Here is a 15,573-nt window from a genome sequence, read left to right as displayed (position 1 = left end):
GTGATGCAGAACTACGTTTCATGTCAAGATGGGCTCAAACCATATCGCCCGATGCTGTCATTCTCTAGTAAGCATATGAAAAATTCTTAAAAAATAGACTTAATCCAATTTGAATACTAAGCAGTAGTGTTTATGTTATTCAAAAAGAGAGCAGAAGGGAGGGGTGAGTAAAATGTACAGCAAATAAAATGTCTTCGAAAAGAATTGCAAATGGAGTCGGACATTCTTAAATACGAATAAAAAGGAGATGCATACAGAAGCAAATATTTTCAAATATGAGCTATTTCTATCAACTGATAGGAAGCTCTGTGGTATGAGGCCCGAACTTTGTCACAATTGAGATTCTCTCTCATGAGCTCGTAAGTCAACCTCAACTGTCCTGACATACTCTCAGCCCGGGTACGACGCCTAAGTGATGTGATTTACTGCTTTAAAGCGTTTATTTTGGTTTGGAGGAGGGACACCTGCATCTCGGCATCAGCCAACACTGTTTTTTGATCTCAAGCTCCTTCAAAACGGCGGCAGCAGCACACTTCCTTTCCCGTTCCTTCCTCAGCATGTACGTCATTTCTGTTCTTCTCCTCCTTCTGCCCCTCGTTTGCCACACGGACAATTTGAAGGATCTTCTTGGTCAGTTGCACAGTCCACGTCCAATATTTCGAACTCCCTAGGGGGGCGCAAAAGCGTGCGAAAAATCGGCCAGTTGGAAAAAATAAATGCATGTCATTTACTGCCCTTAAGGGCTCAAACCGCCACGGGCACATTCGAAAAACTCTGAAGGCCTGTCGGTACACGTATTAAGTATATTGGTGTTCATACTGTGACAGGAAATACCGGCTGCACGCGTGCATAATTAAGGAATACATACTGTGTCCCACGGCAATAGCCCCTCCCCACGCTTGTTATGCTTCACTGCAATACTTTTGCGTATGCTTCACCAAGTAACATCGCTTTAAAGAGGCGAAGCTGACTTTTGGGAAATCAGCATTATACAATGCACCGTGCTTTCCAAGCTTCTAAGCAAATTGCGAGGACCACAAAGGCGGAGTCCATGCCATTGAAGACAGCAGCGAATTCTTTCAATAAAAAACATGGCACCAAACAGCAAGAAGCTTCATAGCGAACATCGAAGCAGCTAGGGCTAGCGTTGCCGTAATGGTGGCTATGGCTGCCAGCGGATCTGCGTGCCAGAGCGCCGGTTCGAGGCGGCGAGGTAATCAAAATGGCAGCGGTAGTGGCTTTGATTAATTAACGATTCATTAAGATTCCTGTCTGTTACTCGAGCCAGCGTTACCGCGACTTTCGACCATTTCTATAAGATTACAGTTAATTTTCCCTGATAGAGGCACAAATTCCCTGAGAATTCCCGGTTTTTCTGGTTGGTAGACACCCTGGGTATGGACCCTTTCCCTCAATCCCAAAGGGTGATAAATACATTTGATCAATTAGAAAACTTGATCCTGTCTTATCAACCTCACATTTTAATAATAACAGAAACATGGCTTAACTCTGGAGTACGTAATTCTGAAATTATTCCTTCATCATACAGACTGTTCCGTAAAGACAGAGGGTCAAGAGGTGGCAGGATGGTGATAGCAATCAAAAATAATATATAGTCCTTAGAACTCGTTGGCATTCCCGACCTTGAAAGTATATGGTGCAAAATAACATATTGTAGCAAAAATATAACTGTAGGGGGCGTATATTGGCTCCCAAATGCGTCGCCTGACTTTATTGATCAGATTCATGATTATCTCTTGCAACATACTAATTCTAGATCAAAATTTATAATTGCCAGGGATTTTAACCTTCCCAGAATAGACTGGATCAACCGCTCCCATGACGGCCGTGATGTTGCGAGTTCAGAATCACTGCTAGACTTGGCGTTCACATTTTCATTGAATCAACTGGTAACTGATAACGCCCGTATCACTTCAACATCATCGACTTTTCTCGACCTAGTAGTACATTTGTACATATATAAATTTTATCGTTTTATGACAATGTTTGAATCCCTTTATGCATCTATATCTTTTCACCGATTGTATCTTGTGATAAGCTGTACCATATGCCCCCTCACGCTATGCCTTTTCATAGGCCCGTGAAGTCTTTCTAAATAAATAAATAAATTAGAAGGATTTTCCGTGACCATAAAGAATGGCATTTCAGGTCACAAAGCGCTTATCTTAACCTGCCCCATTTCAACCACGCGAAAAAGAAAGAACCAGTACCCACTTACTTTAAGGATTACACACCCGCAAATGACCTTGCAGTGCTAGGCTTCCTAGAATCCAAGTTTCATACATTCAACAAACTAACAAATGTACAAGATCTCTGGACGTCCTTTACAAGCATTGCTACATATTGCGAAGAAACCTTCATTCTGAATAAAACAAAATGCATTAACTGTAAATACCCATGGATAACAAGTGATATAATCCACCTAAAAATAAAAAAATAAAATGATGGCGGAAAAAGGAATCAAGTACATGTTAGCTGATACTATTGATACATCTAAAACAAAATTTCGGAAACAAAAGCCTGTTTCTTTGACAGTACGTTACCTTCGTTTGTGGCACATGAGCCTAAGAAATTCTGGCGATATTTGTCAGATGAACGAGAAAAATAAACACAAATCAAAATTTCGGATTAAGTTATTCAGGATCCTGAACAAATTGCTAATGAGATGAACAACTTCTTTCAGTCCGTTTTTACAACATAGGCTACTAATGCAGTCTTAACACCTTACACTGTCAAAACACTCATGGAAGAATCAACTTTAAGTGAAGAGGGCATACTTTCTCTATTGCGTAAGCTTGATCTTAAAAAGATTTACTGGTCCCGATCAGTTTACTCACTCATTCTTAAGTCGATACGCAAGCTGGACGTCAAAGTATCTATTTAAAATATTCGCCCTTTCTCTTCAAACATCAGTGTTATGAGACGACTGGTGCAAGGCTGCAATAACTCCAATACATAAATCGGGCTCAAAATTAGAGTTAAATAACTACTGCCCAGTGTCACTAACAAGCTCATGCTGCAAAATAATAAAACACATAATATTTAAGGCTATAATAACTCGCCTAGAAACTAACAAACTTCTATATAAACAACAGCGCGGTTTCAGATCAGGTCTGTCAGCTATAACATATTCTTGAATTGTAGCGCGAAATGACACAGACAGAGACTAGAAGCAGACAGTACGAGCGCTACGTCTGTCTCTGTCCCTTTGTGCTACAATCCAAGAATACGTTACAGTACCAACTCACCTAACTTCGATCCTTTTGCTGTCGACTACAACCCAATTAGCTGAATTAACTCACCACACAACTAACATACTTAACAATAATGGCTAATTAGATGAAATTTCTTTAGACTTTTCAAAGGCGTTTGACGCAGTCCCACACCAGGATTTACTCGCAAAACTATTGGCTTTTGGTATTAGTAATAAAATAATATGCTGGATCAACAGTTTTCTAACCAATCGTAAACAAAGCGTGACAATTGATAATCATCTTTCACAACCACTCAACGTCTACCCTGGAGTGCCTCAAGGATCGGTTCTTATGCCACTCTTGTTCTTGATGTTTATTAAGGACATCCAATTTTCCGTTAAAAACTTCATTCAGACGCGCCTGTTTGCCGATGACTGTGTCGTGTACACAGTCGTGCACAATTCGGACGACCAAATAGAACTCAACAATTCACTGCAAACAATTCACTCCTGGTGCAACACTTGGGGCATGAGACTGAGCACTACAAAAATGCATTACATTTCTTTCACAAATAAGAAACTGTTGCTTAACTTTACATATGCGATCGAAAGCTCAATAATCAACAAAAGCGCCCAGGTAATATACCTAGGCATTAAACTCACACTTAACCTTAACTGGGAGCCACATATCTCGACCATGTGTGAAAGAGCCGAAGGCAAACTATCCTTTTTAAAAAGGAAACTGCGCACGCACCACCACGCCTCAAGCTAAATGCGTACAAAACACTAATGAGGCCATGCCTAGAATACGCTGATATAATCTGGAGTACTCATCAAAAATACTTTATCAATAAAATAGAAGGCATATAAAAATTAGCAGTCAGGTTTGTATATTCAGATTACAAAAGGCAAACCTAAGATCCCTCTCACAGAGAAGACTAATTTCTTGACTGAAATTTATTTATCAGTTATGCTATGGTTATTACTAGATGACATGTTCTCATTACCTGATTCTCCTAGAGGCTCAACCAGACTAAATCATTCTAAGACAATCCATCTACCCCCAAGTCGTCTTGACATTCACAAACACTTGCTTTTTCCGCTGGCCATTTCCCAGTGGAACAAGTTAACAAATGATATTGTATGTTGCAATGACATCAACTCTTTTATGAACCTCATTCAGTATACTGACTTCTCACCATGAATTTTTTTTTTACTATGTACTCCCATTTACCATTACATTTCTGTACCACTCTTGCACGGGCCGTGAAGGGCCTGCAGTATGTTAAAAAAATAATAATAATTTGCCACGTGCGAGCAGCATGGAGTGTGCTTCATTGGTTGGTTTCGTTTCGTTTGGTCGACCATGGCCCAAGTATGTATATTGCCACGACCTCGACACAGCTGACAGCCACTCTGTGCGATTCGGTGCCACATGCTAGGCATGTTGGGTGGCTGGCAGAAGAAGAGAAAGACGAAGGTGCCAGGACAGCGTTATATAAAGAGATCTATAGCATCGACCGAAGTCTTTTGTGGCTTTGTCTGTGACAAACTGGTTGAGGTGCTGGGTACGCCTCTATGTACTCTGACCCCCAGGAACTGGAAGCGGACAACCTACGCAAAAGCCGACGGCTTCAAAGACTGCCTCCGGAATACGGCCTACAAGATCTGCCGAGGATGTCCACCACAACCGCAAGCCAGACACAGGAGACATACAGTACGGGACAGCCTCCTGCGTCGCTGGTTCTCCACACCCCACGCTGGCCGCAACCGTTCCATGGTGAGCCTTTTGAGGACGTGGAAGACTGGCTCAACGACTTCGATCGTGTGGCTGACGTCAATTATTGGGACGAGCAGAAAAAGTTAAGGAATGTGTACTTTGCCCTAGAGGACTCTGCCCGAACATGGTTCACTAACCACGAGCCATCCATCACCACCTGGCAAGAATTTCAACGGCAGATACGAGATACGTACAGCAGCCCGCAAGAAAAAAGCGAGCAGAGCAAGCCCTTCAGAATAGGGTTCAAAAGCCAAACGAAAGCGTAGCCATGTTCGTAGAGGACATGTCGCTGCTTTTCAAGCGTGCTGACCCTGGCATGACAGAAGCGAAGAAAGTACGCCTGCTGATGTGTGCAGTGAAAGAGCAGCTGTTTGATGGACTGATGCAAAGGCCTCCAGCTACAGTAGCTGAGTTCATCAGTGAGGCGACAACAATGGAGCGAGCCCTTCAGCAACGTTCCTCGGTCTACGATCGCCAAATCAGCCTGGGATCAGCATCTTCTCTCTCGTTGCCCTATGACACCGATGCGCTTCGAGAGTTTGTACGTAGTGTCGTGCGTGAGGAGCTCGATCGACTACAGGGAGTGCGATTTCAACCGACCGTAACATCCCTCACAGATATTGTCCATGAAGAAGTCCGCCAGGCGGCACATCCATTCGTGCAAGCCAGACCTGAAGCCGCTCCCGTACTGACTTATGCGCAAGCAGTGAGGCTACCTGGGCAACCCGGGAACCATCGTAACCGCCTTCTTCTGAAGAACCGCTGTGCCACCTCCAGGGCCAAGCTTCACGTACAAATATGTAAGGGTACACGAGCCCCCAAATCAATACGCGAAAGTCAGACGTGTGGCGCACACCTGACTATCAGCCACTCTGCTTCCACTGTGGCGAAGCGGGCCACTTGTACCATGCCTGCTACTACCGAAGAATAGGACTCCAGGGCTATCACCCTGGCGCTCGTCGCCCATGTGAGGGAGAGCGCCCGAGAGAAATTCAGCAATATCTGGCCAGTCAACCTTCGTCGCCATACGCGCAGTTCCCACCGGTTGAACAGTCCCTGCCAACGACCCGATCTCTGTCTCCACAGAGACGCCAGTCCCGATCACCACCTCCTCGACGATCGGCGTCACCTAGCCACTACACTACGTCCTCCGCTTCCGTGGGCAACTGGCCCACGAGCTCAAGTCAGGGAAACTAAGAACAGCAACCTCCGGGGGTGAGGCCGCTGTCCAACGCACTTCGAAGGATCCTCCACTGCGACACGCCGACGACGGCGGCGACGACGCCGACGATAACGACGACTGCGTACCTTCGACACCTTCCTTCGAAAACCGTGAACCTGTTTCAGCCGACATGCTCGTTTCTGTAGATAACCACCTGGTAACCGCTCTTGTCGATACTGGTGCCAATTATTCTGTCATGAGCGGACAACTGGTTACACTTCGCAAGGTGACGACACCGTGGCCAGGACCTAAGCTCCGTACAGCCGGTGGTCATGTTCTCACGCCGATCGGCAAATGCACTGCGAGGGTACAGATTTGTGGGGTCACATTTGTCGGTTCATTTATTATACTGGCAGAGTGCTCTAGGCAGGTCATACTCGGCATGGATTTTCTTTGGGAGTACGGCGCCATCATAAACCTTCGCGAGTTGCTTATCACTTTTTCCAGCGAACACGCAACTCATTCAGATGACTACCTCCCACAGTCCACTGTGTTACGCGTTTCGGGTGACTGTGCTACTTTACCACCACGGAGTACTGCGTTGATCACCATAGAAACAGACGATGATCCTCCCCATCTCGGAATCGCTGAAGGCAATCTGTCAGTCTTGTTGGCTCGACAGGTTTGCGTAGCCCGTGGCATCTTGCAGCTGTCGTCACGGACTGCTCAAATTTTAGTAACCAATTTCAGTCGTGAATACCAGCACTTCGCCCCACGAACTACCATCGCCTATTTGGAACCAGTCAGTGACTTTCCCGCTTGTTTAAGTGTAGGACACAATGATAGAGATTCTAACTGTGAGGTACCAGCCAACAGTAATATTGATGTGAATTCTAAATTATCAGGTGAACAACAGGCTGGCATTCGAAGCCTTCTACAGTCTTTTGCGGACTGTTTCGCTTCAAAATCGAAGGTCAACCAAACGCCTATTGCGAAACACAGAATTATTACTAATTCAAATGAAAGACCCGTGCGCCAACGTGCCTACCGTGTTTCTCGTAATGAGCAAGACGCCATCCGAAATCAAGTCCAACAAATGCTTACCGACGATATCATACAGCCCTCCACCAGTCCATGGGCGTCACCTGTGGTTCTGGTGAAAAAGAAAGATGGCACACTGTGTTTTTGCGTTGACTATCGCAAGCTTAACAACGTTACGAAGAAGGATGTTTATCCCCTTCCCCGCATCGACAACTCTTTGGACCGCCTTCGACATGCTCCATACTTCTCATCGATGGACCTTTGCAGCGGCTACTGGCAAATAGAGGTTGATGAGCGTGACTGTGAGAAAACCGCATTTATTACGCCTGACGGACTCTACGAATTCAAGGTCCTTCCTTTCGGATTGTGCTCTGCGCCTGCTACTTTTCAGCGCATGATGGACACGGTTCTATCAGGTCTCAAGTGGCAGTCATGCCTTGTCTATTTAGATGACATCGTTGTGTTTTCAGAAACATTTGAGCAGCACCTCCAGTGCTTACAAGCAGTTCTTGAAGCAATTCGTACTGCTGGCCTCTCTTTAAAGCTTGAAAAATGCCATTTCGGGTATGATGAACTCAAATTTTTAGGCCATGTCGTCAGCTACGAGGGCATTCGACCAGACCCAGACAAAACCATTGCTGTTGCTTCGTTTCCAACACCTTCGAACAAACACGAACTCCGCCGTTTTCTAGGGCTTTGCGCATATTATCGACGCTTCGTGGCAAACTTCTCACGGATAGCCGAACCCTTGCAACGGTTGACTAAGGATAATGTTCCGTTTGTCTGGGAGCAGGACCAACAAGAGGCCTTCTGTGAACTCCAGAAACGTCTGCACACACCTCCTGTTCTAGGACACTTTGACGAAGACAGTGACACCTAGTTGCACACGGATGCCAGCAACGTTGGCCTAGGTGCCGTCCTCGTACAGTGGCAAGATGGTGCCGAGCACGTCATTGCGTACGCAAGCCGCACTTTGTCTCCAGCTGAAAGGAACTATTCCACTACGGAGAAGGAATGCTTGGCCGTTGTGTGGGCAATTGCTAAGTTCCGATCATATTTGTACAACCAATCGTTTCGAGTTGTGACAGACCACCATTCATTGTGCTGGCTCGCCAATCTGAAGGATCCATCTGGCCGTCTTGCACGCTGGAGTCTTCGCTTGCAAGAATACGATATGACGATAGTGTTCAGGTCCGGGCGTAAACACACTGCCGCCGACTGCCTGTCACGTGCTCCACTTCAACCGTTGCCATGCGACTTTGATGAAGAGGACGCATTTCTGTCCATTATCTCAGTATCAGACATCAGCAAGCAACAGCGCGATGATTCAGAACTCCGGCCTCTCATCGACTACCTTGAGAACCGTCTACCAGAGCCGCCTCGTGTGTTCATCCGCAAGTTATCCTCGTTTTTTCTCCGCGATGCCGTTCTCTACAAGTTGGGTTTTCACTCGACCGCAACCGCCTGCCTCCTTGTAGTGCCATCTTCGCTACGTGACGACATCCTGCGGGCCTCTCACGATGAGCCATCTTTGGGCCACTTGGGATTTGCACGGATGTTTTCACGCATACGCCAAAAGTACTTCTGGCCTACCCTTCGCCGTGACGTAAAGTAATACGTGAAGACATGCCGCGACTGCCAGAGACGCAAGACACCACCCGTGCGTCCTGCCGGACTTCTCCATCCCGTGGATCCTCCGCGGATCCCTTTTCAGCAGGTTGGCATAGATTTGCTTGGACCATTCCCCACGTCGAGGACTGGTAACTGTTGGATTGCTGTTGCCACAGACTACCTTACACGTTACATTGAAACCCGAGCTCTCCCACGAGGCACTGCTAATGATATTGCAACCTTCTTTGTATATGGTATCGTACTCCGCCACGGTGCTCCAAGAGTGGTTATAACCGACCGGGGCACAGCATTTACAGCGCAGCTCACCGAAGATATCATGCGTCTCAGTGGTACAGTTCACCGCAAAGCCACTGCTTACCATCCCCAGACGAATGGGCTCACAGAAAGGCTAAACAAAACGGTCGCTGATATGATTTCCATGTATGTTGACGTCGACCACAATAACTGGGATGATGTTCTCCCATATGTTACGTTTGCATATAATACTGCCGTTCAAGAAACTACCGGCTTCACCCCTTTTCGCTTGGTGCACGGCCGGGAAGCTGTCACAGCGTTGGACGCAGTGCTCTTACACACCTACTGTTTTAATGTTGTCATTGATGCTGCCGAATTCGCTCGATGTGCCGAAGAGGCGCGCCAGCTCGCACGAATGTGTATTCGCTGCCAACAACACGACGCCGACCGACACAATCTTCATCACCGCGACGTCACTTATCAACCCGGTGACAAAGTATGGGTGTGGACACCGATCCACCAGCGTGGTCGGTCGGAGAAACTTTTGCGCCGCTACTTTGGACCTTACAGGATCGTTCAACGACTCGGCGACGTCACATACAAAGTGATTCCTGAAGGAGAAGGCACCCCTCGCCGTCCCCGACGCCCACGCCTGTCCGATGTCGATCACGTCTCTAGATTGAAGTTATACTACTCCCGCTGAACGCAAAGCTCCACACCTCTCTCACCATCTACGTCTCTCACCATCCACAGTATCCTCGTGGCAATCTCCAGGGCATCAATGTTCCGCATCGAGACGATGCTTCTAGGGAGGGGGGTAATGCCACGACCTCGACACAGCTGACAGCCACTCGGTGCGATTCGGTGCCACATGCTAGGCATGTTGGGTGGCTGGCAGAAGAAGAGAACGACGAAGGTGCCAGGACAGCGTTATATAAAGAGATCTATAGCGTCGACCGAAGTCTTTTGTGGCTTTGTCTGTGACAATATACTAGGCAGAACTGTACAGTTGCATACTGAAGTTTAGAGCTGTGCTTCTGACTGCTATTTGTATTGTTTGGTTTCTAGCGCTCCTCTTCAAGTGTGAAGATATTTCTCGTTTGCAATGCTTATATCGATGTCTCTCATTATGTTTTTGTCACTTTCGTGGTGCGAGGAGCTGCCTGAGCTCATCAACATTCCATCTCGAGATTGTGCTCGTGTGAACTTTCATTTTGCACAGATAGCTAGCAAGTACTGGCTTTCTATCTTGAATCTTGTGGCCCCAGAAGCAGTTGCTGGCATGCAGGCCCTTTTGGTTATTCATTAGTATGTGATCTTATTACCGTCTACTAATCAGTTGTAATCTTTTAAATATTACAGTGGCATTTGACTGCTAGTCATTTTCTGAGTGTTAGCTCCCTTTTCTCATTACTTTTGTTTAGTAAAGTTGAATTTTCAAGAATATTTTTATTGAAGATTTTTAAAATGATTTGAGATCCATGTTTAACCTGTTTGTATACAGCTAGAACTTGCAATGAACATTTTCATACATGTGCCTGGCTGGGTGCCAGTCATTTTTGCAATAAAGCTTTATCAATTGTATAAATAAAAAGTAACGTTGATATGACATTGCAAGTCTCACTTGTGTGCTTTACCTAGGGCTTACTGAACTCACTTTTTTCATATAGCCATGCAGGATTTGTATACAAGTATCAAGATAGAGATCTACAATTTTGTGAGCCTTCACATTTTGATCAGCACTAGAACTATATATAAAAGTTGACAGTCACTCTAGCACACACTAAAAAGGATGAAGGCGAAAGCCTGATCGCTTACGAGACATTCATTAAATTACTTGTCATTCTCACTCGAATGCATTTCCTATTGTTTTCTCCCACAAAAGGTCGTGGGATCGAGTGCCTTAATTAACTCGACCTTAATTACATTTGTCCTAATCAACTTCCAACAAAGGTAGAGGGTTCAAGTGCCATAATTAACTATCTTAATTAGCAGTACCTTAATGGTATTCATCCTAATTAACACCAAATGTCGTGGGTGCGGCTCCCACCAAAGACTGAGGTTTCGAGTGTCTTAATTAACTACCTAAATTAGCAATGGTTAAATTTCAGCCTAATTAATTAATACCACATGTCATGGGTTCGACTCCAACCAAATGTCGAGGGTTTGAGTGTCTTAATTAACTATACCTTAACTGTACCTTAGTTAACTTTGCCCTAATTAACATGAAATGTGAGTTTGAATGACTTAATCTACTCTATCTTAATTAACTTCACCTTAATTAGTGCCAAAGATAGTGGGTTCAACTCTCAACTTTCACCATGTCAATTGGAATCCAACTTGGAGATATAGCCACCTTGCCCATACCTTCATGTTGTGTCGTGGGTTTGAGTGCCTCAACTTTGCCTTCATTAACACCAGAGGTCGTGTGTGTCTGACTCCCAGTAAAGGTCACGGGTTCCACTCATGATGTCAATTGGAATCCTACTTAGGGCCGATTTACGCTCGAGCCGCCCATCGCCGCAAGCCGCACCGCACGCGTGCGGTTGCGCGAAAGATTGCATGTATCAAACACTTGTGCACAAATTTCGGTTTACAATGTGTAAGGCATACATTGTGCACACAGTGTAAATGGTAATTTGTGCACAAGTGCTGGATACGTGCAATTTTTCGCGCGACCGAAAGCGTGCGGTGCGGCTTGCGGCGATAGGCGGCTCGAGTGTAAATCGGCCGTTAAAGATATGGCCAGTTCGCCCATATCCCCAAGTGGGTTCGACTCCCACCAAAGGTTGTGGGTTAGAGTGCCCTAATTAGCTCTATCATAATGAACTGTGCCTTAATTCGCTTTGCCCTATTTAACACCAAAGGTCGAAGGCTCAGCCTTAATTTTGGTGCCATTTAATTTTGGTGCCATAATGCCTGACATCGCATTTTTCTACCCATGAGCCATTAAGGATTTTGCCTTAATAAGAAAGATACCTAATGAGTGCAGCAATTTATGTTTTGACATTTACATGTTAACAAAACATTTCAAACAAGGTCAACAGCTACTTGTCTACAATGGTGGTAACTGTGGTATCAGTGTGCCTCAGCAGCGAGCTAGCACCTCATGTCTGCCGTGACCCCCCCACAAGCAACTTGCGCTTATGCGGGCACGATATGCGTCATAAGTTGTGAGCTGCTGAAATAAAGATGTATGTATGTATGTATGTATATACACGTACCATTGAGGATAAATGAAATGCAAACAGCGGAGTGTGTGGCCGAAGCATAACTAAAGGTGCAGTGCATGTCATCGGCCAGTCATTGTGCATGTGCGTAGGCATGTGGTACTTGCGCAGAGTGCAGCACTGCTTGCCCTACTTTGATAAACGTCACCTGTATTTTGTCCTAAAGCTGTTTTTTCATCTCTCCACAGCAGTGCCATTCCCACCTCACCAAATGGCATCATCACCAAATCTGTAGCATGATATAGCTGGCATGCACCCAGTTTCCTAATTGCTCTGCTTTTGTCAGTGTCTGCCAGTGCAAGCTGCCAGTGTCTAATCGTAATTTGAGTAGTACCAAAAATGTATTGCACTGGAGGAGCAACAACAGTGCAAGCCACCTTAACAGTAACCGCAGATAGGAATGGCACTGAAATGGCGGGGTCAGAATACAAGCTTCAAACACAATACCAGTGACGTAATTGCACTAGCACAAGCAGCCTTGCATTCCACGTCAAAACCACACGCGCATACATGTGTACAATGATGGTTGGCCGATGCCGCACAATGCGTGTTCAGTTATGCTTCGGCCACACACTCTGCTGTTCACATTTCATTTGTATACGATAGTACATCTGCTGTGGCACTTGCAGGCATGCAGCTCATTATAGGGTCAACAGGAAAGATCCATTAGATGTTCTATGAACCTCCTGTATCCCTAAAAGGAACATCTATTAAGGAGGTCACTTATGTCCAGCTGCGACATACTTTCAACATTACAGCAACGTGATCTGGGTGGGACTTAGATTATCCATAGTACATATTTGTAACATTGTTTGAAGAAATATAGATATCTATAGGATGTGTGCAATGTACAAAATATGATGTTCTATGGACATCTATGGGACATAAATGGTTCACTGGCTAACAAAAGACTGATTAGGTTCCGGCTAAATTCCCATCTTTCTTATGTATTGTGAACGCCTTTACAATGAAGACCACTACAACGAAATTGACAGTTCAACAAAGAAATTTGGGCATCCGCAGTGGCCAATTTGTTGCTTTACAATGAATGCCATGTAGCGGTGCCGCCACCGCCTCTCTGCAGACATAGCGTAGCTACGCTTGGCACTAGCGCTAACGGCAGTGCAAGCGATGCATGTCACAAGCACGCCGATGCCAGTAGTAGTTCTGCACTGCTCAAGGAATTTCTCAATTCGTATGCTGCTTGTTTGAGTGCATCAACGTTGCAACGGTTGATGAAGACATCACAGCTTATGATGATGTAACTATGTAATCATAACTGACAACAGATGATGTCTTCAAAGCCAGCTAGGAGAGAAAGGATGCAAATGTCAACAAAGGCAGCAGCAATGACGATCCTGTAGACTGATCAGGGATTTTGACAGAAATGGAGGCATAAGGGCATTGGACGAACTGCAGAATTGATTTGTGTAGCTCCTGTGTTTCTCCATGGAGCATGTTGTGAACATTGGTACTGTAAGGTAGACTGCAGTCGCACATTCTGTCAGACAAAGTGTGCACAAAAAAATTGGTCACTTATTTCCCTGTCTCTCTTTAATTCTATGGGGAACACCTGCACCCATTTCCTCTAACATACTCCCATTGGAATGATCGCACGTTGTGGATGCATTGAGAGCTGACGGGCAGGCACGGGAAAGGCACAGTATATCCTCTCCCGGTTTTCCCTCACTCTCGGGACATGTGCGCCCTTCCCTCAAATTCACAGAAAAGGGAAATGTATCCGACGTGCAAGTAGGACATGCCCCTCATGAAGGTAAAAATATATAAAAGAGCGTCACTGGAAGAGACGCTCTCTCTAGTGCCGTGACCTTGAACCTGGCCAACGAGCTTACGAATACCTGCCCCAAGCCATTAGTGACCTCGTTGTCTAACACGTACAAAGAGGTAAGCATATTTATTACCCATTTATAGAGTGGACTTTCCCTCATTTAGTGTTGCTTATAGTGCGCAGAAATAAATATTTTTAGGACTAACACCACTGGTTGCCTTATTCATCCGAGCCTAACATAGCTGCAATTACACGCGTTATGGGTTGGGGAGTACTATGGAATGACTGTGCGTGGCTAGTTCTGGAGCTTGCCTTCAGTCCTAGCCACACACAGAGCTTACCCCCACATATGGCTGCCGAACATGGAGCTCAACATGGAAAACATCGGATGACAGTTTTGCTTGGTTTGACACAATCTTTGTTTGAACCGAGGGCAGGCCTAGCGTGGAGTTTGATTGCTAGCGTCGGCAGAGTGCTTTCTTTAGAGGGAGACGACGGCTGCTGTAACGTGTTCAAATTTTTTAACATGTTAAGCCTTTTCGCAACTGCTTTTGAAGAATATTTGTCGGTATGAGAGCCGCATGGTCTGCATACTGGGAGAGCGAGGCCTAGTGACTGTGAAGTGTTGGCAAGCCTGTAGTGAGGGAGTACAGAGGCCTCGTCGGTGGTTAGAGTTTCTTACGTAAATAGCTTCTTCTATCTCTTTGACTCTGGGATCGCGGCTCTGGGAGCTGAGAGGTCGCGGACCACGGGTGCCACTACGGGCTGTCTGGTATTAAGGCCTGGCACTGCACTCTGTGCATCGAGCGGGGTAAGACCAATTCAGAGAGCTGAAGTCTCCTCGCCGTTACCTGTTTTGCGCTCATTTTGGGTGCTGTTTTTCGATACTGGATGGTATCTGAGTAGCGACTCATTAGACCTAAGGCTTTTCAGAGGTGCCTGTCGCACGTGTAGGGACACAACCTGGTGGACCGTGGCATTGAGGTGTCGCACTTTGCTTCCCTCATTCTAGTTAGCCTCGCACAAATTGAAATCACTCATTTCACTCAAGAAAGCGAGCTTTGTTCACGTGAACTTAGCATCTGAGTAGTTGCCAGCTCTTTCACAAGCTGAATTGAACATCCTACCACGCAGGGGAAGTGCATGCAGAATTACTCTCCCTTGCACTAGTTCAGTGCTTGTCAAGTGTGTTGAGTGTGTGCAGTGTGAGCGAAGTGATCCCTGGCTTGCTGCACAAGGTCTGCACTGCCGCCTGCTGCCCTGGACTACGATCGAGCCACCCCAGGTAATGGAGATGCCTGTGGCTGGTTCAGCAAAATGGCCACCTTTGTTGGCTCGCAACCCTTGGCTGCTGGGACAGGAGTCAGCAGCCCCTAGCGGCTGCTGTGGCTTTCTTGGCAGGAAGGCGCATCTATGCAAGCGATGCTTGCTCACCTCAACAATCACATCGCTGTTTTTGGAATCCTGGCCAGGAGTTGCGTCATCGAGTCT

The 15,573-nt window shown here is 45.9% G+C and overlaps 1 protein-coding gene across 14 annotated transcripts in view; it reads right to left on the bottom strand.

The window, feature by feature from the left end:
- The window catches only part of LOC126546064 (WW domain-containing adapter protein with coiled-coil-like), a 397,851-nt gene that overhangs the window by 16,605 nt on the left and 365,673 nt on the right, over nucleotides 1–15,573 (bottom strand). For 2 of the 14 annotated variants that reach the window (XR_008608402.2, XM_055061222.2), the window contains exon 16: nucleotides 7,261–7,309. The exons of the other annotated variants lie outside the window; for them this stretch is intronic. Coding sequence is in view for 1 of the 2 variants with exons in the window: in XM_055061222.2 (XP_054917197.2) it covers nucleotides 7,261–7,309 (49 nt within the window). In the remaining variant the exon portion in view is untranslated. The remainder of the gene's footprint in view (nucleotides 1–7,260; nucleotides 7,310–15,573) is intronic. 14 annotated transcript variants of the gene reach the window in all.

This window comes from Dermacentor andersoni, chromosome 1 (genome assembly GCF_023375885.2).
Source record: "Dermacentor andersoni chromosome 1, qqDerAnde1_hic_scaffold, whole genome shotgun sequence".
NCBI lineage: Eukaryota > Metazoa > Arthropoda > Arachnida > Ixodida > Ixodidae > Dermacentor > Dermacentor andersoni.
Note: the sequence above shows the minus strand (reverse complement) of the source record. Positions and strands in the feature narration are given on the sequence as shown.